This window comes from Gopherus evgoodei, chromosome 9, assembly GCF_007399415.2.
Source record: "Gopherus evgoodei ecotype Sinaloan lineage chromosome 9, rGopEvg1_v1.p, whole genome shotgun sequence".
NCBI lineage: Eukaryota > Metazoa > Chordata > Testudines > Testudinidae > Gopherus > Gopherus evgoodei.
This window is the reverse complement of record NC_044330.1, coordinates 105,979,896-106,003,414: the sequence shown is the minus strand read 5'-3', so window position 1 is coordinate 106,003,414 and position 23,519 is coordinate 105,979,896. Positions and strand designations below refer to the sequence as shown.

General features: G+C 39.1%; 1 protein-coding gene across 7 annotated transcripts in view; it reads right to left on the bottom strand.

Annotated features, from left to right (window-relative positions):
- Nucleotides 1-393: 393 nt before the first annotated feature.
- KLHL13 (kelch like family member 13) overlaps nucleotides 394-23,519 on the bottom strand; it is a 127,459-nt gene continuing 104,333 nt past the window's right edge. For all 7 annotated transcript variants that reach the window (XM_030575249.1, XM_030575252.1, XM_030575251.1 and 4 more), the window contains 3 exons: nucleotides 18,966-19,761; nucleotides 4,596-4,709; nucleotides 394-1,987 (listed from right to left, as the gene is read on the bottom strand). In XM_030575249.1, coding sequence (XP_030431109.1) covers nucleotides 1,500-1,987; nucleotides 4,596-4,709; nucleotides 18,966-19,761 — 1,398 coding nt within the window. In that variant the 3' untranslated portion in view covers nucleotides 394-1,499. The remainder of the gene's footprint in view (nucleotides 1,988-4,595; nucleotides 4,710-18,965; nucleotides 19,762-23,519) is intronic.

Sequence of the window (23,519 nt, the reverse complement as noted above, 5' to 3'; positions counted from 1 at the left end):
AAAACTGACTAACGTTTGCGATTATTTGCCCTGCATTTTAATTTAATTTGATTTAAAACTAGAACTTTTTAAAAAACGTTTTCAGAAGCAAATTACTATGTTGGATCCAATAAAGATTATTATATAGTACATTTGCACTGCTGAACATTTAAATATTAGCTCACTCTATGCACAATTGTTCACATATTTCCACATTTTCAGTCCTTAAAATTGCAATAGACAAGTATGGCCAAAATAGTTCCTTGAAAGTAGGTCAAAGTACCCATTTGAGACCACTTGTGCATTGGTTTCCTAGCAAATTAATCTGCCCACACAGATATATGCAATGTGTATCCCTGGCAACAATGAGCAGAAGAAAATCCAAACATTAATGAGGTATCTTAGGCTGAATAATTGCAGTTAAAAGTTTTATTGAACAAAAGAAGGTAAAACATGGTAGTCTGAGTTCACTGAGCAAAAAGCAGCTCTCCTGCTGAAGCTGCACTTTGTGCTAAATAACCTTATTAACTGAGACTATACAGAGGACATGTAATATGTAAGTTAGCTCATCAGCAAAGGAGAAAAATTAGATTAAATTTGATCTGAAGGAACAATTTGGTCAAATTTAGTGGCGTGAATTAACATTTCTAGCCCTTATCTACATAACTCAATACAGGCATACAACAGGTCATACAACTGTACTGAATTCCAATTTATTAATAGCTAAAGCTCCCTTATAAGCAGAAGCTGATTACTGGGTGTGTGGAGGAGGGGGAAGAGACCAAAAATTAAAAAGCCCGAACATTTTAAGTCTTCTCTTTGAAGTGTCACTTAATTGAGTCAGGGAAAAAACCCTCAATATATGTTATTAAAAAACCCCAGGCCTACACAGGGTCCACTTGCTGCATAATATTAATATTTTTTAAATTATTATTTGATTTCTCCTGTCTGCCTAAGAAACTCCATACGCTCTTAAAGCACCCACCCAGTTGGGCAGTAAAGAGATATGTCAAAAATACTCTGTCAAAAGAGGGAGGTAGCTCAGGCCTGCTGGCAACCTTTTGTCATAGTTCACATGGGTGTAGGCTGCCTCCCTTTAAAATCTGCAATCAAAGATGAAAGGAAGAAAGACTTTCAAATATAAAATTAAGTGAACATAATTACATGTTCACTGCAACCCCTTCCAATATAATTTATTGGGCTTCCTAATGTAAGTTGTAAGGTACCTCACACCCAATACACAACATTAAAAACGTACCTAATTCATATATTTTATAGACAATATCTCGTTTTTCACTTGTTAAAGATTTGGCTCTGTTGAGTACATTTTTCCATAATCTTTGTCAACCACTCGATAAACATTCTAGGCCAAACAAACAGCACAAGTGTTTTTTTTTCCTCCCTCAGTAACTGTACCAATTGCTGTAGGCTAAGCCTAACAGATACTACTGAAGAAAAATGAGACACTCCATGATGCAGTGCAAAGGTATTACCACAACACCGTAAGTCAAAGGATTTTTTTAAGGTGCTGAAAGAGGTGACTCTCTAGAAGGTGACCCTGTGTTGTCTTCTGGTGGGAAAACTGTAAGAGTGCAGGCTCGAATGCCACCGAGTGATTCTGGGAGGTCAAAGACCTTGTGCCATTCATCCTTTTCCGGGTCATATTTCTGGACTATTTCCACCATACAACGATTATTCCAAGAGTACCCTCCAACAACGTAGATTTTATTTTCAAAGACAGCAACCCCAACATCACTTTGCCCACGTAACATAGCAGCAATTGGAGTCCACTGGTCTAGAGTGGGTGAATAATATTCACAGCTTAGAACATCATCATAATCACTTGTTCCTCTAAAGTGATTTCCGCCAATAACATAAAGCTTGTCTCCAACAGTACACATGCAGTGCAGACCTCTGACTGTTGTCATTGGAGCCTTCTGAGTCCATTTGTCTGTGTCAGGGTCAAAGCACATAAGTTCTTTTTGGAAAGTATCATGGGTAATTCCGCCTATAGAAAGACAGAAAGAAATCAAAGTAATATTGACCCTGCAGTAAACAAGTCATAGCAAAAATGTAACAGTATTTCAACTAACTCTAGAAGATCTCCAAGGACAGTGGCTCTCAACCTTTCCACACATCTGTACCTCTTTCAGGAGTCTGATACGTCTTGCACACCCCAAGTTTCACTTCACTTAAAAACTACTTGCTTACAAAAATCAGACATAAAAATACAAAAGTGTTGCAGCACAGTTACTGAAAAATCGCTGACTCTAATTTTTACCATATATTTATAAAATAAATCAATTGGAATATAAATATTGTACTTACATTTCAGCGTAGAGTATATAGAGCAGTATAAACTAGTCATTGTCTGTATTAAATTTTAGTGTGTACTGACTGTTCTAGTGCTTTTTACGTAACCTGTTGTAAAACTAGGCAAGTGTCCAGATGATTTAATGTTCCCCCTGGAAGACCTCTGCATACCTCCAGGGGTACACGGACTCCTGCCTGAGAACCACAGCCCAAGGATATAAATATGGGAGACCAGAAACATTTGTGTGGAGTATACCCATCTCCACACCATGGTACCTGCATTAGTAAGGATGCTCCCTGAGTGTGGCCGCAGCTGGGAATTCTGGGGAATGGCTCAATCAGCAAGATAACATAGCCCAAGGTTGTATTCTCTTTTCTGAGTAAGAACCTTGTAGCCATAGATGGTGCTGGGGAAAAAATGCATCTTCCTTAGCTCCGTCTATATCCTGTCCATTCCTCATTACAGATCACCCAGTTTCTACCTCTGCCAATACAAAACTTGGACAATGTGAAGAGGATTCCGCTGGGTCCTGAAGAGGGGAGAGTACTGTTCCTCAGAGGTAGCTGAGCCCTCCCTCTGAACTGAACTGGTGAGATATACATGTGCAAAGGTCTCCCTCTAGTTGTGGATTTGAGAGAGGCAACTTGGCTCTCTGACTAATTCTCCATTGTTTATAAGAATCTTTTTTTTTTTTTTTTTAAAGAGAGAAAATAGTTGTATTCCTTGCCCATTTTACACTTTCTGATTTGGCAAACTTTCCTCCACTTTCATTTATTTCAAGAGCCTGAAATTAAAGAACCAGCAACAGTTCTGAGAAGTCAGCACTCTCTCCCTGTCCATGGTCCCAATCTGACAGACTGATTTACAAGTGTATATTAGCATCTTTTACCTGCTCTCTAGTAACAGACAATTGGCCAAGTGTGAGTAAGCTACATCTGAAGAGCACCTCTGTCAAGAGCATATCAGAGATACTCTGACATCAGCTGAAGAACCAGCAGTGGGGGCTTTGAGTGAAATGGACAGTGCTGCCTGAGGAAGGATTTTTGTTCCATTTGACCCATTTCCAAGCAGCACTTACTCACTTTCAAGTCATGTCACTGCTGCCACTTCAGCTGATGTTGAACAGCAACTTTGACATCCCCTTAAACAGCGCAAATTTCAGAGGCAACTTACCTGCTTCTCAGATCACTTCCTACAAACAAAAGTGCAAATGGGACATCTACTAAAATAAATTACGTGAGGGCAGAAATCTACCTTTAAAACAACTTTTGCAGCATGACAAATCCCTGATTTTACCCAATATGTAACATGTAAAAAAAATACAGATCCCTTCTCTCAAGAAATCCATTTACTAAGACCACCCTGTCATGCCTGGGTTCAATCTATATCTAATAAACCAATGTCCTAGAATATCTGCATTTGAGTCTTGAGGGAGGGCAAACAGAATTGTTAGAGTGGTCGCAGAATATACACTGGGTGCAATGCACTCATTTCAACTGCACTATCGCTATAAAAAGGAAGTGTCCTTCTCTGAGGTCAGTGGAAATTCTGAGCCAAGTGTTATTTTGAACAAGCATGGGGCAAAAATGTGGGCACGGAGCCTAGTAAATGCCACTACCCTAGTAAATGCCACAGGTGAGATCATTTATTGACTTGGCATGGAATTAATTCCCCAAAAAGGAGAACAATTATCTGGGAGATCGGAGAACTTGCTTTCTCAGGAATAACTATGGCCCCTGATTTGAACAGCATGCATTACATTATCGCCTTTCAGAGGCACAGGGCCAACCAAAGTTATAGCAACACAGAAGCAATGAAAGAAGTAAAGACACCACTCACATACTGTGATTAATCTTAAAATCCTTCCAACTTTGTCTTACATAAGTTGATACTTTTATCTCAGTATTTGTAGCATTAACTAACCTTTCCAGTCCTTAGTGAGGTAACTATTTATTTAAGGGCTAAATGACAAATTCTATATGAGTGTTTGTGTTCATAAAAATGCAGCACTGAAGGTTAAGATGTACCAGTGAGCATTGCAAATTAAGAGATGTTTAAAATAAGCATCTAACAACTGCGGTATTTTTATCTAAAATGGTTCTTTTAGAGATTTTCTTAAGTGTATGTTATTTGACTAACTTTGTATGAAGCTATGAATCGTTGTTTGAAACATGAGTATGTTTTTTATCTAAAGTAAGAACACTTCTTTTAATCTTCCTTCACCCACTGGAGTAGGAAAAACTATGTAGTCAATATGCCTCGTGTGGTGGATTTTGTTCATAAACTTATAAGAAGGATTTACCTGAAATATACATTAATCCCCCATACACCGTTCCAGCGTGACCATAGTGGGGCTCATTCATTTTTGCAACATAGCTCCATTCATTCATTCTTGGATTGTAACATTCCACTGTGGCTGTTAAAGCAAAAAAAGAGTGCTTGAATTTAGCATGGTAATTTGATTTTGAGTGCAGTAGTAGTGAAATTAATACATTTATAAATAGAAAACTCAATGAAAAAATATGTTATTCATATAAGACAGTTTCAGAGATACATTCAGATACTCTGCGTAGTTAAAGATATCCTTGAATAACCTATATGTTTTCTGTCCTGCAGGTGCAGGAGAAGAAGAACTCTTGCCCAATTGTTTCCCCTGGTTTGCATTCAATACAGTTGCTGCTTAGCCTGCCACAGCTTTCATTTATCTTGCTCTGTACACACTGTGGTGTGCTCAAAAAAAAGTAAAAATAGAAGTAGGTATAACTGCTTTTCTAATCCTCCTTCTCACACAACCCTTCCAGTGTCTGGTGCAAACTGATACGAAGCAAACTTTAAACATGTCTAAGAGGGTGAAAGCATTAGGGAATCAGAAGGTCCTGTGTTAGTCACATTTCTTTAAAAGTGTCCCACCCAGGCACATATGGATATATAGACCCAGCTTGTGTTCTACCTACTGCATTAGAATCCCATTGTCACTCACTCAAAGATTGCCTGAAAGGACACCTGACACATGAATTCTTGATTTGGGAATGTGATATCACCTTTTGTAGCGACTGCTATGTACTACTTATACAGCACCACAGAAGTGTATGGCACTTTACAAAAAAGAATACAGGTCTAACCCAAATAGCTTCCAGGATCCAAGCCTGCAAAGAAAACTATGTAGGGCCGTACTGACTTAAAGGTAGCTCTGTGTGGGAACAGGGCTCTGTTTATGCAATTTTGTTTGCAGGACTGAGGACTGGGGTAGATAAAAAAAATCAATGATTTAAAATGTTTTTTAAAATTATTTAAATAGGTTTATTTTTTAAAAAGAAAATGTATTTAAAATTAAAATGATGACCACCTGTGTTAAGGCCTAAACCTAATAAAATATAATAAGATAATTTAAATAAAAATATTCAAGAAGTACATGTTTGCTGCTGAAGTTTTAAAGACACTTCAAACCACTGAACTGGTGGAAGTCACTGGCTAAACACCTGGAACCAGAGTCTGTTGAAGCGACAAACCAGCTTTTAATAGCTTCTGCAGTTGCAGGAGAAAATATTTCACTCATCTCAGTTTCTTCAACTAGTTCAGTTAAATTATTCATTCGTTCAGAGTTGAGAAACCAAATGAAAAAGCATGAAAGTTGGTTTTCCTGCTACTATCTATGAATAAAAATGAGGTGAGAGAGGATGAGATCTACTAGTTCTAAAATCTTTAATGACATGGTGACCAGAAACAATCACGTCAATTCACTAATTATTGATAATATTTTCCTTGTTTAATAAATCAGTTTTAAAGGCAAAACATTTTCATAAACTCGCTTTTCTCCTTGTGTAGCCAGGATATTTAAGATAATTTTATTTAACTAATAAACCACTTTATTATTTTTGTGCATTTTAATTGAATTTCAATTTCCATCCAAATGCAGTTTGACACAAATCAGAAGTAAAAATACTTAATCATCTAGGAAATAAGAAATGCATAATTCACTATTTTCTAACAAAGTAAAAATTAAGAATCTGAATAAGTATGTGTCAAATTATACAACTGCCATAGCATATACTCCTGATTAGCAAAAAGTAGTACCAAATTAAAAACTATGAGAATCAACCTCTCTTTAAACAAATAAAAAGTACACATGAAAAACAAGATTAAAATTGATTATTGTTATCAAGATTTCCTGCAGCTGAATTAAATCACTGATATAAATCAATTTACCCTGTTGAAGACTAAGGGAATAGGCAAACTGTAAGAGGCCAAGGGCAAAAATACAATCATTTGGTTGCTTGTGAAAGTAATGCAGGCATCTGAGAACAGTACAATAATTTAAAAAGAAACCATAGTTTAAATTTCCTTGGTGGAGAGTTTAGAGGAGGTACTGGAAACAGGATGGGGTCAGAAAGGGAGTTCCAGATTTAGGGGCCTTATGACAGGCACAGACATGGCCCTGAGAAAGGGATATGAATGAGGTATTCAGAATAGCAGCTTGAGAGGGATGTGACCAGAAACTTAAGAGCAAGTAATATAGTTTGACTACAGTGCATGTTGTAGCAACCTATAATGTTAAAACTGCTGCTGTCTTGAAAGCAAATCAAACCTCTTAATTTTAAATAAATCAGGTCAGGTTAGCAAATTGTTTTCAGAGAACTGAATCACATTTTGTATACACTGACTACAAATGTCTTCAGTTTTCAGAGATTAAATATTACCCTAGAACTTGCTTTTATTCAATCTTAGACAAGTACTGAAACTCCTAAACAGGTGCGATGGGCCAGGGATAATTTTGAAGTCTGTCATCTCAAACCACCAGCATGACACACAAATACATAAAATTGAAAGGCTGAGGCCTGGTCTACACTACGCGTTTATACCGATTTTAGCAGTGTTAAATCGATTTAACGCTGCACCCGTCCACACAACGAGGCCCTTTATACCGATATAAAGAGCTCTTTAAACTGGTTTCTGTACTCCTCCCCGATGAGAGGAGTAGGGCTGAAATCAGTATTACCATATCAGATTAGGGTTAGTGTGGACGCAAATCGACAGTATTGGCCTCCGGGTGGTATCCCACAGTGCACCACTGTGACTGCTCTGGAAAGCAATCTGAACTTGGAGACACTGGCCAGGTAGACAGGAAAAGCCCTGCGAACTTTTGAATTTCATTTCCTGTTTGCCCAGCGTGGAGCGCTGATCAGCACGCGTGACGATGCAGTCCCAAATCCAAAAAGAGCTCCAGCATGGACCGTATGGGAGATACTCGATCTGATCACTGTATGGGGAGACAAATTTGTTCTATCAGAGCTCCGTTACAGAAGACAAAATGCCAAAGCATTTGAAAAAAATCTCCAGGCTATGATACAGAGTCCACAGCACAGTGCTGTGTGACAAGCGTAACGGAAAGCCAAAGAATTAAATGGACGCTCATGGAGGAAGGGAAGGGTGACTGAGGACTCCAACTATCCCATAGTCCCTGCAGTGTCCGAAAAGCATTTGCATTCTTGGCTGAGCTCCCAATGCCTGTAGGGTCAAACACATTGTCTGAGGTGGTTCAGGGTATATCTTGTCAATTTACTCCCCCTCCTCCCCGTGAAAGAAAAGGGGAAAAAATCATTTCTTGACTTTTTTCAATGTCACCGTATGTCTACTGCATGCTGCTGGTAGACACGGTGCTGGGGCACTGAACAGCAGCATCCTCTCCCCTCCCTTCCCCAGTGGCAGACGGTACAGTGCAGTAGGACTGGTAGCTGTCCTCGTCATCACCCCGTGAGTGCTCCTGGCTGGCCTCAGGTGAGGTCGGCCGGGGGGCGCCTGGGTAAAAATAGGAATGACTCCCGGTTATTCCCAGCAGATTGTACAGAATGGCTGGTAACCGTCCTCATCATAGCAACTGGGGGCTGAACTCCATCAGCCCCCCCCCCCTTTCATGTCTGTACTGCCTGGACTATCATAGCAGCGGGATGCTGGGCTCCTCTCCCCCCCACCGTTTAATGTCCTGCCTGGATTATCACAGCAGCTGGAGGCTGCCTCCCTCTCATTTTATCTCACTAAAAAGTCAGTGTTTCTTATTCCTGCATTCTTTATTACTTCATCACACAAATGGGGGGACCCTGCAACGGCAGCCCAGAAGGGTTGGGGGAGGAGGGAAGCAATGGGTGGGGTTGTTGCAAGGGCACCCCCTAAAATGGCATGCAGCTCATCATTTCTGTAGGATCTGACACAGAGCAGCTGTGCTCTCTGGTACGCTAGTACACTTGCCCCATATTCTAGGCAGGACTGATTCTATTTTTAGATACAACGTAAAGGAGGGAATGACCCTGGGGGTGTCATTCCCATTTTTGTCTTTGCGCCCCCCGGCCGACCTCAGCAAAGGTCAGCCAGGAGCACCCATGACAGCAGCAGATGGTACAGCACGACTGATAACTGTCATCTCATCGCCAATTTACAATGGCACGGCAGACGATACAGAACAACTGGTAACTGTCTCTGCTACCCTGCAAAGGCAAATGAATGCTGCTGTGTAGTGCTGCAGTACCGCGTCTGTCAGCAGCATCCAGTACACATACGGTGACAGTGACAAAAGGCAAAATGGGCTCCCTGGTTGCCATGCTATGGCGTCTGCCAGGGCAATCCAGGGAAAAAGGATGCGAAATGATTGTCTGCCGTTGCTTTCACAGAGGAAGGAATGAGTGACAACATTTACCCAGAATCACCCACGACACTGTTTTTGCACCATCTTGCATTGGGATCTCAACCCAGAATTCCAATGGGCGGGAGAGACTGCGGGAACTATGGGATAGCTATGGGGGGATAGCTACCCACAGTGCAACGCTCCGGAAATCGACGCTAGCTTCGGTACATGGACGCACACCATCGAATTATTGTGCTTTGTGTGGCCGCGTGCACTCGACTTTATACAATCTGTTTTACAAAACCAGTTTATGTAAAATCAGAATAATCCTGTACTGTAGATGTACCCTGAGAATCTTGACATTCTAAAGGTTTGACAGTTGCAGTACTGGCAGGAATCTATTGTGTGATTCAGTACCATGATACAAGGACTATAAAAGGACTATTTAATTGTTTTGGTTATTATTTTTTTTAAAACAAGCACACAGGTTATTTTCAATTGTCTGAAAAATCCTTAGGGACAATTTCTAAGGACAAGATTTAGCTTTGGCAGTAATTCTGAATTTGAGAGTACTTCCAAAGCACACTTTAGCAAGGGAATCTAGCAAAAAGGAGCATCGCTCACTCTCGTTGTCTCTCTCTCACACACCCACCCACTAGTAAGCTCCGCACAGAATGCAGCTCCCTAAACAAAAATTCATCACCTCCTCAGGACTAATGACACTTCCAATGACACAATAACCTGAACAGTGTGCTGAACAATCGATTCAGCAGGAACTCGGAAGCTATTAAATTACTCATACCAGCTATTAAATTACTCACACAAGTCCCTATTTCCAGTTGCATCCTGGATTTTCCTTGGACATTTCTCATCCAAGTACTGTCCAAGTAAATTCTGCATACTTTGTGAGACCTGACAAGGCCATACCACAAGAAGTCATTCCTGGAGGACATAAAGACAAAACCCAACCCACTTCCATTTCTTTCACAATAAGCTGCACACTTGATTTACAGGTATAATTTGAGCTAATTTAGTGTTTATGAAAATGAGGAAATACCAATAGTCTTGACCTCAAATGCATCTGCTGTTTTAATATCAATCTCTTGAATAGATGCTGCCAGTTGTGCCAAACATTTTGATATCTTTGTTAAATGGACCAAAAGTATGGAACAAATTTAATTTATAAATAAGGTAAATATTATCAATTATGCTATAGCATATCACAATGTATTAAAGTTGTGATAAACAATAAAATTGTTAAGTGACTTTTGGGTTGGTTGAATAATATTTAGGTTACGCCAAGTCATTGAAATACAAAAGTTTCCAATTATCAATGGATGCAGCAACATTTGTATGCATGAGACTAAGAAGATGACAGTGATAAAAGTGTTCATATCTGGAGCCAAAAATATTTTGGTTCTCAATGTCTACATTTACTTTCTGCTAAGGAGTTCCAAGTCTGGAACTGAAAATCTTGACTCTGACGTAGGTAACTCTACCTCCTACCTATTGCTAGATAAACATCCTTCCGCTCCAATTTTGCCTGTTCTCCAAATGGAGTAACAGTTATCTTGAAAGGAGGATAAAAAAATCTATATATATATATATATATATATATAATTAAAATCCAATTTTATTTAAATTAAATGCAGCTTTATTTTTAAAAACAAATGTACTTAAATTTAAATTTGAAGTTATGACAGGCTACATTAAAGCCTAAACTTACTCAAAACTATTAAAATAATTTAACTTACATTAAAAAAATTAAGCAGCATATTTTTACCAGCAGTTTTAAAGAAAATCAAAGCACTGAACTGGTGGAAGCCAAGAGCTAAGCACCTGGATTCAGAGTTGCCTGATATGCTAAATTTGCTTTTGAGAGCAGTAACCTCGTCTGCAGCTTCAGGGACAATATTTTCATTTCAGTTGATTGAATTAACTAATAATTGAACTGAAATAATTAAAAGTTAAAAATCAATAGGAAATTGAAAAAAGCAAAACAGCTTGTTTTCCTCTTCCAATCTAGGAGATCTACTAGTTCTAAAATCTGGAAGGACATGATAACAAGAAGCAATCACTTTGATTCACTAACTAACTGTAGATAATAGTTCCTTTACTTCATAAATCTGTTAGTTTTTATATGCAAAACATGTTTTGATCATTTTGATCAATTTTTTTCTTATGTATCCAGGACATTTAAGGTAGTTTTATTAAACTAATTAAAAAAATAAGTAACTTTAAAATGGTTTTTTTCATTTTTGTGTTTGAATTTCCATCCAAATAGAACTTGACACATTGCACAAGTAAAAAAAAAAAATGAACCATCTAGTAAATAAGAAATGCATTATTCACTGTTTTCTAGCATAATAAAAATGTAAAAATTAAGGAGGAGAGTTAAGCTACATAACTGGTCAAATAGAAGTGTACAGATATAGCGTGTCTTCCTGATTTGCAAAAAGCAGCACCAAATTTAGCATAAAGGCTATATTTAGTTGCAACACATTATGTTTTAATGGTTACCACCAAAGAGAATAATCTTTCTTTAGGAAAATAACTAAGTACAAATGCAAATGTAATTAAAATCCATGATTTAAATCAAAGTTAACTGCCTGCTGATTTAAATCACGATTAAAATCGATGATTTAAATCAATCCACCCTGTTAGTTTGACTGTTAACTTCCCAGTAGTGGATCAACACCACCAATTTCATTAGCCCAGCAATGTGAACACATGGACAATATGTAAAGTTTTTTCCTGGAATTTCTTGGTATTCTGGAAAAAAAAATTCAAAAAAACAAAGCAAGTTCTGGTGAAATATTAAGCACACTATGGAATAAGTAACTAAAAAAAAAAAAAAAAAAAGAGTCACAGACGACCTAGCAGGAACCAAAAATTCAACTGATGGCCACATCACTTCATTCTTCTATCTCCAACACACCAAACAGCTGTTCATCCTACACCAACTGGAGTGAGGATCTGCAGATGAGGACGCATAGGCAAGTTAGGAGAGGGGACTGCAAATATAGCATGCAGAAGCTAGTGTACAATATTATGGCTTATACAGAGTTATAAAAGAATTGCCTGTTTGAGAATGGACTATTGTCAGTTCCAAAATCCTTAATTTTTGAACATCAGCTATATAGCTGCAGTGTTCATTTTTGAGATGAACACTATAAACTTGTATCAAAGGGGTAGCCGTATTAGTCTGGATCTGTAAAAAGCAACAAGGAGCCCTGTGGCATCTGACAAAGTGGGTATTCACCCACGAAAGTTTATGCTCCAATGCATCCGTTAGTCTTTAAGATGCCACAGGACTCTGTTGCTTTTTACTATAAACTTGAAGATCATAAGTGACTGAAAATCTTGTGGATGCTACACTCACAACTAACTTCTAAGATTATCACAACTAACAGAAGTTAGCTATTTTCCAGGGTTTTTACATTGCCTACAGTCAGTTTCACTGTTTTCCATGCATGGTCAGTCAGTTTCTCCCTAAATAACAAGGCCCATGTAAACCTCAACAAGGCATCAGAAAAATATTTTTTAAAAAAAATTATAGCAGATAGTATTTAAAGGTGTTTCTCAAAGGATTTTTTTTAAATAGTCTATCAATGCCCCCTCTATCCCACCCCCAGTAAGATGACAGCGTCTCTTGAAAGCAGATATAGTACATACTTGAAGGTAATTTACTAACTAGACTGGTACATTCTAAATAGGTTGAGAAGGTTTCCTTCTCTCTCTCAAAAGCTTGAATGATCCCACCAGGTTTTGTTATATTGGAGCAGAGGAACTTTTGACGAGCATGTATACCATAAAACAGCCCAGAATATCTTTTTGATAGAATTAAAGGAATACATACTTCGAAAGGCACACCTGGAGCATGGCCTCCTGTGGTATTGTCTGTGCAGCACATAGACATTTATCAGTTTTGTCCCAATAGCTTCTAATGAGTCTTGAGATGTATTACCATTGTTTACTCGTATTATAGGAGCACCCAGAGTATGTGTACAGTGCATCTGGGAGTGAGCCTCCTCGCCCAGAGCAAGAGTTGTGTTACCCGGACTCATGCTAGCATGCTAAAAAGACCTGTGTAGACATTGCAGCTCAGGCTACAGCTCTCACTCTCAAGTCTAGGGGACTGGGGTGCGCCTGAGACTCCAAGCTCCATCCCAAGTGAGAACATCTACATGGCTATTTTAGCACATGCCCTACTAGCACAGGTCTGTAGACCTGGGCTGGGAGGCTCACCCCCGATGCACGGCAGACATATTGTCCACGTACAAGGGTGTTCCAGCACTGGGAAACGGAACTCTACTTTGTTCCCGCTTGTAGGATTTTCATTTGATCATCCTGTCAGAGAGGAAAGTGCTGCATCTTTTTCACAAATATAGCATAGCAATGGTTACTACTCCTACTAGCAGGCTGAAAGGATCTCTTATACAGCATCCTCTTTGGTATTTGAGTTACTGTCGCAGAGTGACCCAGTTGGATACTACTGAGGGTTTTTATGGTTGTCACCACCATTTATAAATTTGACAAGGACAATTCTCTGAATAAACAAATTGAATACCACTGCTCTCTCAGCTGTCACATCGCTGGTGAATTATTTTGTTTTTACATGAATCTCTTTATTTAACTAGGCCTCACAACTGAAATTTCCATGCTGCTCTAATGTTCTCATGAAAATCCAATATTCTCTACACCCTCTGTGTTGCATCATGACATGATATCAATACAATATGACGTTTTGTAACAAGACACTTAAAAATACATACGAAAGCACACAAGCTCCTATTCACAAGACTGCATACAAAACTAGTTATTGGAGAACCAAGAATCTCTAGAGTTTTGAATATCTTGAGATTAACCATCAAAACTGCAGGATGCTTATCTAACCTGTATCACCACCCCAGACCCAGTCAGGCTACATGATTCTCACAATACAACCATCCTTTCTCCCAACAAGCTCTGGCTACCCCTATTTGTCTTCCAAAAAAGGGAGCCTATTATCCAGGGGCAGCCAACTTGAGCCTGAGAAGGAGCCAGAATTTACCAATGTACTTTGCCAAAGAGCCACAGTAACAGGTCAGCAGTCCCCCATCCGCTCCCCCAACTCCAACCTGCAGCGCCTCCTGCCTTCCGGCAGCCCCACCAATCAGTGCTTCCTGCTCCCTCCCCACACGCCGCAATCAGCTGTTATGCGATGCGCAGGAGGCTCTGGTGGGGGGAGAGGAGGGAGCGACGGCATGGCAGGCTCAGGGGAAGGGGGGGAGTAGGGCCAGGGCCTGGGGCAGAGCAGTGAGCACCCCCCAGCACATTGGAAAGTTGGCACCTGTAGCTCCAGCCCCAGAGTCGGTGCCTGTACAAGGAGCTGCATATTAACCTATGAAGAGCCACATAGGGGCGGCTCCGGAGCCCCAGGTTGACCACCCCTGCTATTATCAATCTACCAGCATTTATCATGATTGGAGATTGTCTGTACACCTTTTGATCTCTCAGGCTTTTCTGTAAGGCACCTCCCAATTTGTCTTCCACACCTTCTTTCCTTAGGAGTCTTCCTTTTCTCAGTCACCTCCTCTGTTTGTTCCAACAGATACGCTCCCTGGAGTGTTCTCCCTGATTCTGGCTTCCCTTCTCTATCCGATAGCAACCCCACTTAACCAGCCATATCTTACTTCCATGCACAACTGGGGTCATTTTATGCTCAAATTAGATGTAGAGCTGACCATAGCCCTGCACTTCTGCTGTTTTGAAAATGAGGCCTTAAAGAAACTCATTACAATTTTAGAATACATATGGTATTTGTGGTCTTTGCCAAATTTCAATTCTGGTAACTTCCCTCCGAACGTTTCAAACAGGTACTGATATGTATTGTTAAATTACTATTATCCCACCACTAGTGAAAAACAGACATTGCTATTGTGAAAAGTAACACTACACCGTTTTGATAAGCTTAAACTATTTGAGAAACGTTTTAGGTATCAAGGCTGAAGGACCCCATAGAAGTATCCCTTTTACTATTGATTAAAGGAGACTTTTTGAAAAAAAAAAATTAGAAGATATGTATTTTAATAAATCTGACCCTTAGATCCTGCTGTGCCCGAAGTGGATGGTAAATTAGTCAGTACAACAGAATTGACAAGAGATAGTTTAACATATAGAAAGCTAATATTTAAACCCAATCTCCTTGGAAAGTTTAATTCAAGTTTTCAGAAATTCATATCACATACAATAACTAAGAAGTTGAAATCAGTTTGAATCCAAGAGGACAAATTCCATAACAGTTTTCCAATGCACATTTAACCTGCTGTTTTATGAAAAGTTAGGATTTTTTATTTGAGGTGAGGAGAGATTTCATATCTGGATTTCATATCTTTAGACAGCCAGTTTTTATGAAGGGACACATTAAAATGAAACCTGAGTTTGATAGCAATTGATGGGAAGGAAAAATAGAATAATTTCAGTCCGCAAGTCAAAATCCTAGGCAACCAGAATACTGAACATTTATATAGAAGGCTTTCCATGCGAAAGGATCAAAATTACTTTGCCAGCTCTACATGGAAATCACCTGAGCAGCAGTTTAATAGTACTCTACACAAAAGTTACACCGAATATTCTTCATTTCTGTCTTAAACTGAGACTGCAGAGGAAATTTAGGTCAGAATGTATCACTTGAGATAGGTTCAGTGTCTCTGTAAATTCAAAGCCTGGTTTACACACAAAATTGCATCAGTTTAACAGAAGATGTGATTTGATAAAATTGCTGCAACTTTGTGTACTGACACCGACATGAGCAGTCTCATGTATATCAAATCTAATCAGTGTCTTAGATAAACTCAAACCACCATATTGGAGTCAGGGAAAGTACGAGACTGATTTTATGACTTTGCTGTTTATACAGCAGACTGTAGGTAGAGAGACTCACTTCACATGTGAGATCTTGACATGACCCTGGGCATGTAAAAAGTACTTTTAAAAAAATAAAGAACATTTTTCCTCGAGGTCAACTGGAATCACCAACACAAAATGGTTCCAAAGGATAAATCCTTCACACTCAGGGAAGAGATAAAAACTGTTGGCTTCTAGCACAATACACGAGAAGACGATCAGTCTCCAAGTGGATTCTCCACCAGCATGCAAGCCTTACCTCTAAATGTATCAGTTCCCACAACCCACAATTAAATCAAAGAGAGCTGTGGTGATGATGCAAAGTAGGGTTGCCAGGTGTTCGGTTTTCGACTGGAACGACCAGTTGAAAAGGGACCTTGGTGACTCTGCTCAGCACCGCCAAGGACTGCTGACCATACTGCCAAAATAGTCAGTGGCACAGGGAGGCAGGGGCGGGGGAGGGGCACTAAGGTAGGTTCTCTGCCAGCCCTAACTGCACATGGTTCCCAGGTGTGGCTGGAATGTCCACCTCCCAGGCGGCATGCACCCTGAGCACTGGCTCCGCAGCTCCCATTGGCCAGGAAACCGTGACCAATGGAAGCTGTGGGGGTGGCGCCTGCGGGCGTGGGCAGAGTGCAGAGCCTCCTGGCCCCTCCGCCTAGGAGATGGACATGCTGTCAGCTTCCAGGAGCTGCTTGAGGTAAGTGAAGGCCAGCCTGAGCCACACCCCGAACCTCCTCCCACACTCCAACCACCTGTCCCAGGTCAGAACCCCGTCGCAAAGCCCTCACCCCAACCCCTGCCGCAGCCCTGAGCCCCCTCCTGCACTCCAAACCCCTCATTCCTGGCCCCACCTCAGAGTCCACACCTGCAGCCAGAGTCCTCACCCCCTCCCACACCTCAATATCCTGCCCCAGCCCTAGAAAAGTGAGTGTGGGTGGGGGGTGAGCAAACAATGGAGGGAGGGAGAATGGAGTGAAGAGGATGCGGGGCCTCAGACAAGGGGTGGGGCAAAGTGTTTGGTTTTGTGCGATTAGAAAGTTGGTAACCCTAATGCAAAGAAAAGGACATCTACAAGCCATTTAATCTGTGCTGGTAGACAGCAAAATATTATACTACAGGAACATCTATGTATGCGAGTTTGATTAAAGCTCCTTAGGTGTCTGCTGGAACTGAAAATCAGAGTTTAAGGCCAGAAGAGACCCATCAAGTCTGACCTTTATATCACAGACCATTAAGCCTTACCCAGATACCCCTATACTGGTCCAATTACTTCAGTTAGACCAAAGCATATCAGTTCTCAGGAGACTTAACTGTTGTGTACCACAGGCAGAGAACAGGAGAGACAAGGTGCCACCATGCCAAGTAACAGGCAGAATGGATTATCCTCCTAGGGTGAACTATTAACATGGGTCCTCCACTGAAGCTCAGGTGCTCTGACACTAATTCATTAATTTAATTAATTATACAATAGGTACACTGACAAGACACTAAACTTATACTGCATGTTGCACCACCAGGCAGATGAAGTGAGAAGTTACCAATCATAATCATTTTAGCTAGAAATGCATTTAGATATAAATCATGAAATGGCTGCATGAAAGAACCAAATTATGTTAAAAACACAGTTAACATTAACACCAAAAAACACAAAAAATCAATTCTTAATTCTTTTAGCAAAGTTTTGAATAGTAAAGTCTACAACTGTAACACTATACACTTCCCAAAAAGGAAGTTTTTTATATGACTAGGAAATCCATTGCAGATCCTCTGAATTTTGCAGATTTCTGAATGAGTAAAGTGGGAGGGAGGGAGAGGAGAGGAGAGGAGAGAATCAGATGCTACATCACAAAACGATCAGGTCATTTTTTTGGATTAATTTAATTAAGACAATACTTCACAGTACATTTATAAAATACACTGCAGTATATACACAAAAGTAATGAAGTTTTAGTAACAGGAGATTTCACTACAAAGCCAGGTCTGCTGCCAAGTCTCTGCTGTGAATGGGGATGAGATAGAGAGACTGCAAGCTTAAATAAAACACCTGAATGTGTATACTTAGTGTGATTTAAGTAAGTGAAATTATATTATGCAATCAGAAATGTGAAATATAATACTGCATCTCATTATTGTATTTCTAATACACAAAGACAAAATTTACAAATGGGTATATATAGTCAAATCTGTATCAACTCTGCTTTTGGAGAGAAAGTTTAATAAACTTACATTTATGATGGCTTATGCTAAATCAGCTCCTGGTTATTGTAGTAGTGACTAGCTACTGCCTATTGTAGTCTGAGCCTATTTTATTCCTTCTAATTTTTACTTAGATCTTTTTTTTCCTCTTCAAGTAAAATGAATTACAACTTTTGGCAAGGAGGGAGTGAAGAATGGAGGATTAATAGGAAGTGAGACACAACCATGAGGAGCAAAGATTATGGAAAAGAACAAGTAATTTTTAGTGTAAAACAAGTGGAGTATGTCAGAACATTTTTAGTCTCACAGATAAGTTATCAGCCTGCCTTTGAGCAACAAACATGTTTAAAACACTGATATTCCAAAATCATTACTGCAAGTACTACAAGAAAAAGTCACATCTTTTGAGCGCAACTGCACAGGTTTCCTTCAAATACAAAAGAGACATTCTTATCCAAATAAAAATGTGTTAAATTATTTTGGCTTACATGATATACAAGGTTGTGTATCATGCAAGCCACATGATGTGTTTGAAAAGCAACTGTTAAATGGAGGCAGAACTAGAAAAGGTTCATCTATTTGCAAGCAAACATTTCTTCAGTCAAATGTTTAAAGCTCCTTCTAAAGAAACTTCGCAAAACTCAGTAGAAGCTTCCACAAACATTAAATAAATGGCAGTGAGATTTTTTTAAAATAGTTTGATGCTAAAGATGAAAACACTGGACATCACATATCTAAATCAGTCAGCAATGTGTCACTTTATTCTACAAGTTAAATTTATTATGAGCTTCCTTCACAAATTCACTGACAGTGTTCAAATTAAACTCTACAGATGCTGCTGGAAAGAAATAATTAGAAAACAAATTAAGTTAGGATTCTTGTTTTTCTTCCCTTTTTCACAGGGCAGCATCATTTTAAGACAGGAAAAGAAAGCCCAAAATTCATACAATCAAGATAAAATACACTTACCTAGTTCACCCGCTGCATTTCGACCACCAACTGCATACAAATGTCCTTTGAGGGCACTTAGGTGGAAGAAGGTACGCTTTTCATTTAAAGACGCAACTTGCATCCATTTATTATAGCGAGGATCAAATCTGAAGACTGTGTCAACCGCTGTTTTCCCTTTCGTGTCGTAATTGCTCTGTCCACCAACTACATAAAGAAAGTTTCCAATCACAGCAATGCCATGTTGGTATCTAGGTGCATCCATGGGAGCTAATGATTTCCATTCATGTGCCTTTTCATCATACAGCCGTAATTCTTTGCTGACCACCAGTTGCTGCCTTAACACTCCCCCCAATGTTACTAAGTGAGTACTGTCTGATCGAATGGCAGTTCTCTCTGACTGCATGACTGGCTGCATGTACGGCATCATTTGGTAATTGCTGGCTTCCAAAAGCAAATTCACACATGTGTTGTCAGTTCTCATGAAATCCACTGTTTGTACGTAATTAATAAGATCCTGTGGTGTCATCAGTGGAAATCTGATGTTCTTCATGAGTTTTGCAGCATACTCCATTCGAGGCTCCTCACAGCGTAGCCAGCGACAAGCAGCCTTGAAGAGTTCGAGCTCAGTGCAGTGCTTAAGGCTATTGCTCGAGAGCACAAAGGCAAGACGCTCCAAGGGGAGTTTCACAAACTCACCAGTACTTAATAACGCAGGCAAGTTCTTCAGGATGAAATTATTAACATATTTATCCACTTCTGGGAGGTTGTACGTATTGGCAATCCGCCCAACCTCAACACAATTGTCCAAAGAAACCTAGTAGGTGAGTAGAAAGAGGAATCAAACACTTTTCCCTAATTTGCTGTTCTTTTAGGCATATTAGGATAATACACAATTTAAGGAATACTATGGAACCAGCAATATTTGCATCATTTTGCAATGCTCAAGGTGATTTATGCATATGAGCAAATGAATATTCAGTAAGATGTGTATATTCATGATTGCAAGAAAAGATCCAGTAAGGATTTGTTGTTTTGAAAAAAGAAATAAGACTACTGGAGAATAGATGGCATATATTAATTATATGTCAGATCTGCTATATTAGAGTGATGATACATAGCAATTATAAGGCACTTTATCTTCAAAGTGCTCTGCAAACATCCTTATATGTTTGGAATGGGGAAAGTGCAGTAAGAGGAGGGATGCGTAGCTCAGGAATTGGCCTCAAACTCCTAACACATTCCCATGCTCAGACAACACCCCCCTCATTAATTTTTGTTTACAGTAAAATAAGCTGTACTATTTTATGATTATTCTCCTCCACACCTAAGCTACCCTCCATAAACAGTATCCACAATGCATAATTTATATTATGCAAGTTGCTCCCTAAGAAACATTTTCTTACATGATGGTAACCCTATACAAAACAAAAGCAGGAAAATAATAGTTAAGAATTTAGTGACCAGACAGGTTAACAGGTTAACATGCCCCAAAGCACAGAAATGTCTACAGTTCAAAGTCTCCGGATCAAAGTTAACAGAAAGGGTTTGAAAGAAACACTGCCAGTTTAACCAATGCTACACATTTCATACAGTCAGCTTTTACTCTGAATTTTTAATTCCTTAGGTATGTTCTTTATAGAAGATTACTTGTGTGCCATAACCAGGCACTGAAGGATTAGATTTTGATGGGTACATAATGATAAATGTTGATTTTACCATACACACAAAAAGTGTTAAGGGAAATATTTTTGTCAATCAAAATTTACAAAGAAGCAAAGAAAGAAAATGCTGCTTGAAAAATTATTAGGGTTTGATTTAAGGATACGTAGTGTACATTTTGACATGTGATGTAGACAACTTGTGATTTAACAGTTATAAAGCTTTAGATTTTTGAATCTCTGCTGTCTGCTGTCATTAAATAACCTGACCCCCATTGCCTGACTACTCATAATTCTGTGCAACTGAATATTTAAATAGATAAAAATCTAAAAAGAAATCTTTAAAATAAACATTGATGTTATCTGTCAAAATTATCAAGAAACAACAACTGAATTCTGCCAAGCCTAACCCTAACTAATGTACAGAAAACTGTTAATTTTAAAGCTTAGTTTCAATAATGAGTCTGTGGTGTACTGAAGACACAGCATACATATATACAGCAATTACACTATGGCTGCACTATGCCAGCTCATTTGCCCTTGCGGGGCTCAGGCTGCGGAGCTGTTCATTGCTGTGAAAATTTCTGGGCTCACGCTGGAGTCCAGGCTCTAGGATCTGGTGAGGGGAATCTCACTATATTTGTTTTTTTCTTAAAAACCCAGTTCTGAGGGTCAAAAGAATGTCAATTTTTTTTTAAAGTAAGTTTTTATCTTTGTGGTCGGGGGAAAAGCTAGACAACATCACCTGAGTGTAGCCTGAAGACCCAGAGACGAGAAAAATAACCCAAACATATTTGATAATTGGAGTCTGACTCATGACTAACGTTTGGGACTAGCAGTACTGCAGTGCCCATTAGAAATCGCAGAACATTTGGGTTTTTTCAAAGATCTCGTCCAGGGAAATAGCAGGTTTTAAGTTAGAAACATAAGCTGCCCATTTGTTTGGGTTCACCACGTGGGATCTTATCAGTATCATGTGCATGTCATTCCTGAATGTGGTACTGCCGCTTCAATATTTGAGCAATTTACAAATCAGCAAACTGTAGTGGTGACGATGGTTTTTCTTCACCAGGAACAGGGCCTAAAAACACTAACTCATTTTACATAGGCCACTGGAGAACTACCAGATGATAATCTTCATTCACAGATGGCCTGCAATGCCCTCAAACAAGAGAGAGGTGAAAGGTTCCATATTCCCTTATTAATCTTCTATAAAACCAAGCCCTGTAAATATTATTTTTTAAAAACTAGAATATTAACAGGTGGCAGGCTAACAGGATTTATACAGTAAAATGCCTGTACATCATATACTTGAATTAAACTTGCTTTACAGTTGTTAGGAAAGAAGTACAAAACTGTTTATATCAAAAGCTAGATAACAAATTAATTAATAATCACCTACCAAGTATTCTATGAAACTTCACACATTTTTTATTTTATTTTTCCTTTAAAGTTTGTCAGTATCAAGCCAATTTCTATATATTTTCCTCATAGGCTTCATAATTACATAAGTTAGTGGCAAATTAAGGGGAACAACACACACTAAATTTATTTAACACTAGTGTAATTGGGAGTAGTCTCATTTCTAAACCCGTTTCAAGTTATATAATAAAAATGAAACAAAACATATAGGACAACCATACTCTGTCTCCAATAAGCAGCCAATTCATGGTGTCTCACAACTCAATTAACTTGTAACTAAGGCAAGAGTTACTTACCATATATACTTGTTCATAAGCCAAATATTTTTGGTAAAAAAGCAACACACTAAAGAGCGGGAGTTGGCTTATAAACGGGTCTACACCAAAATTTGATGATTTTAAACTCTATGGAGTCACTGAATTGAATATCTAATACGTTGTTGTTTTGTTTACCTGGAGCGTCTGCGCGCACGGAGCCCCTCAGCTCCCAGTGTCTGTGGTTTGCTGTTCCCAGCCAATGGGAGCAGCAGGAAGTGGCAAGTCACTTCCCACAGCTCCCATTGGCCTGGAACGGCAAACCACAGACACTGGGAGCTGAGGGCTCCATGCCTGTGAATGCTCCAGATAAACAAAACGTCCAGGCCCACTAGCGGCTTACCCTAATGGGCCAGGAGCCAAAGTTTGCCAACCTCTGAAATATAGGGTCGGCTTATGAAAGGGTCATACAGTTTTTGCTATTTTTATCTATCCATTTTGGGGGGTCGACTTATAAACGAACGGGATAATGAATGAATATATATGGTATACATGAAGGTACATGCTAAAACACAGCTATCCAATGAGAGAACTTGCATGCAATAGAAAGATGCGGGATTATTTCCAAAGGACAGACAGAAAATGGTGTTATGGCAGACTGCAGTGGTCCAGGAAACACATGCTTTCAGTCAAATGCAAGACAAAAGAGGTACAGGTAGGTATCCAGGGAGCTTATGTTCCACTGAAACATGCAGACAGAGTAGAGTGCATGCCTGTCAGAAAGTTCTGACATGTAGATTTTTAAAAAATTGTTTTTAAACTAGAAGGTTTAAATCCTGTTTCTGTGTTTGATCTAATTAATATCCACAATGCACTTGCCACCCTTAGTTATGAATTTTACAATTCCTGTTTGACTCATCCATTTTTTATATTGCTACTGTTTGCATGATACTCTGCTAAACACTATCTGCAGATCTGAAAATAGACCATCTCAAATCTATTCTGCAAAATATTTCCTCTTTAAAATTTAAATAGTTTTAATGGTTTAATTAATTAGTTGGTATGAATCTGATCTATTGCAACTTTATTGTGCATAATCCTTTTAAGCATTATGATTAGTTATTCCCAACGTGCATTAATGGGGTTGTGCCCTGTTCTGTGCTTGTCTTGATTAATAAATTATTTTCCTTTATTAACTTCAATTTTGATTAAAATGTTAAATAATTTTATACATTTAA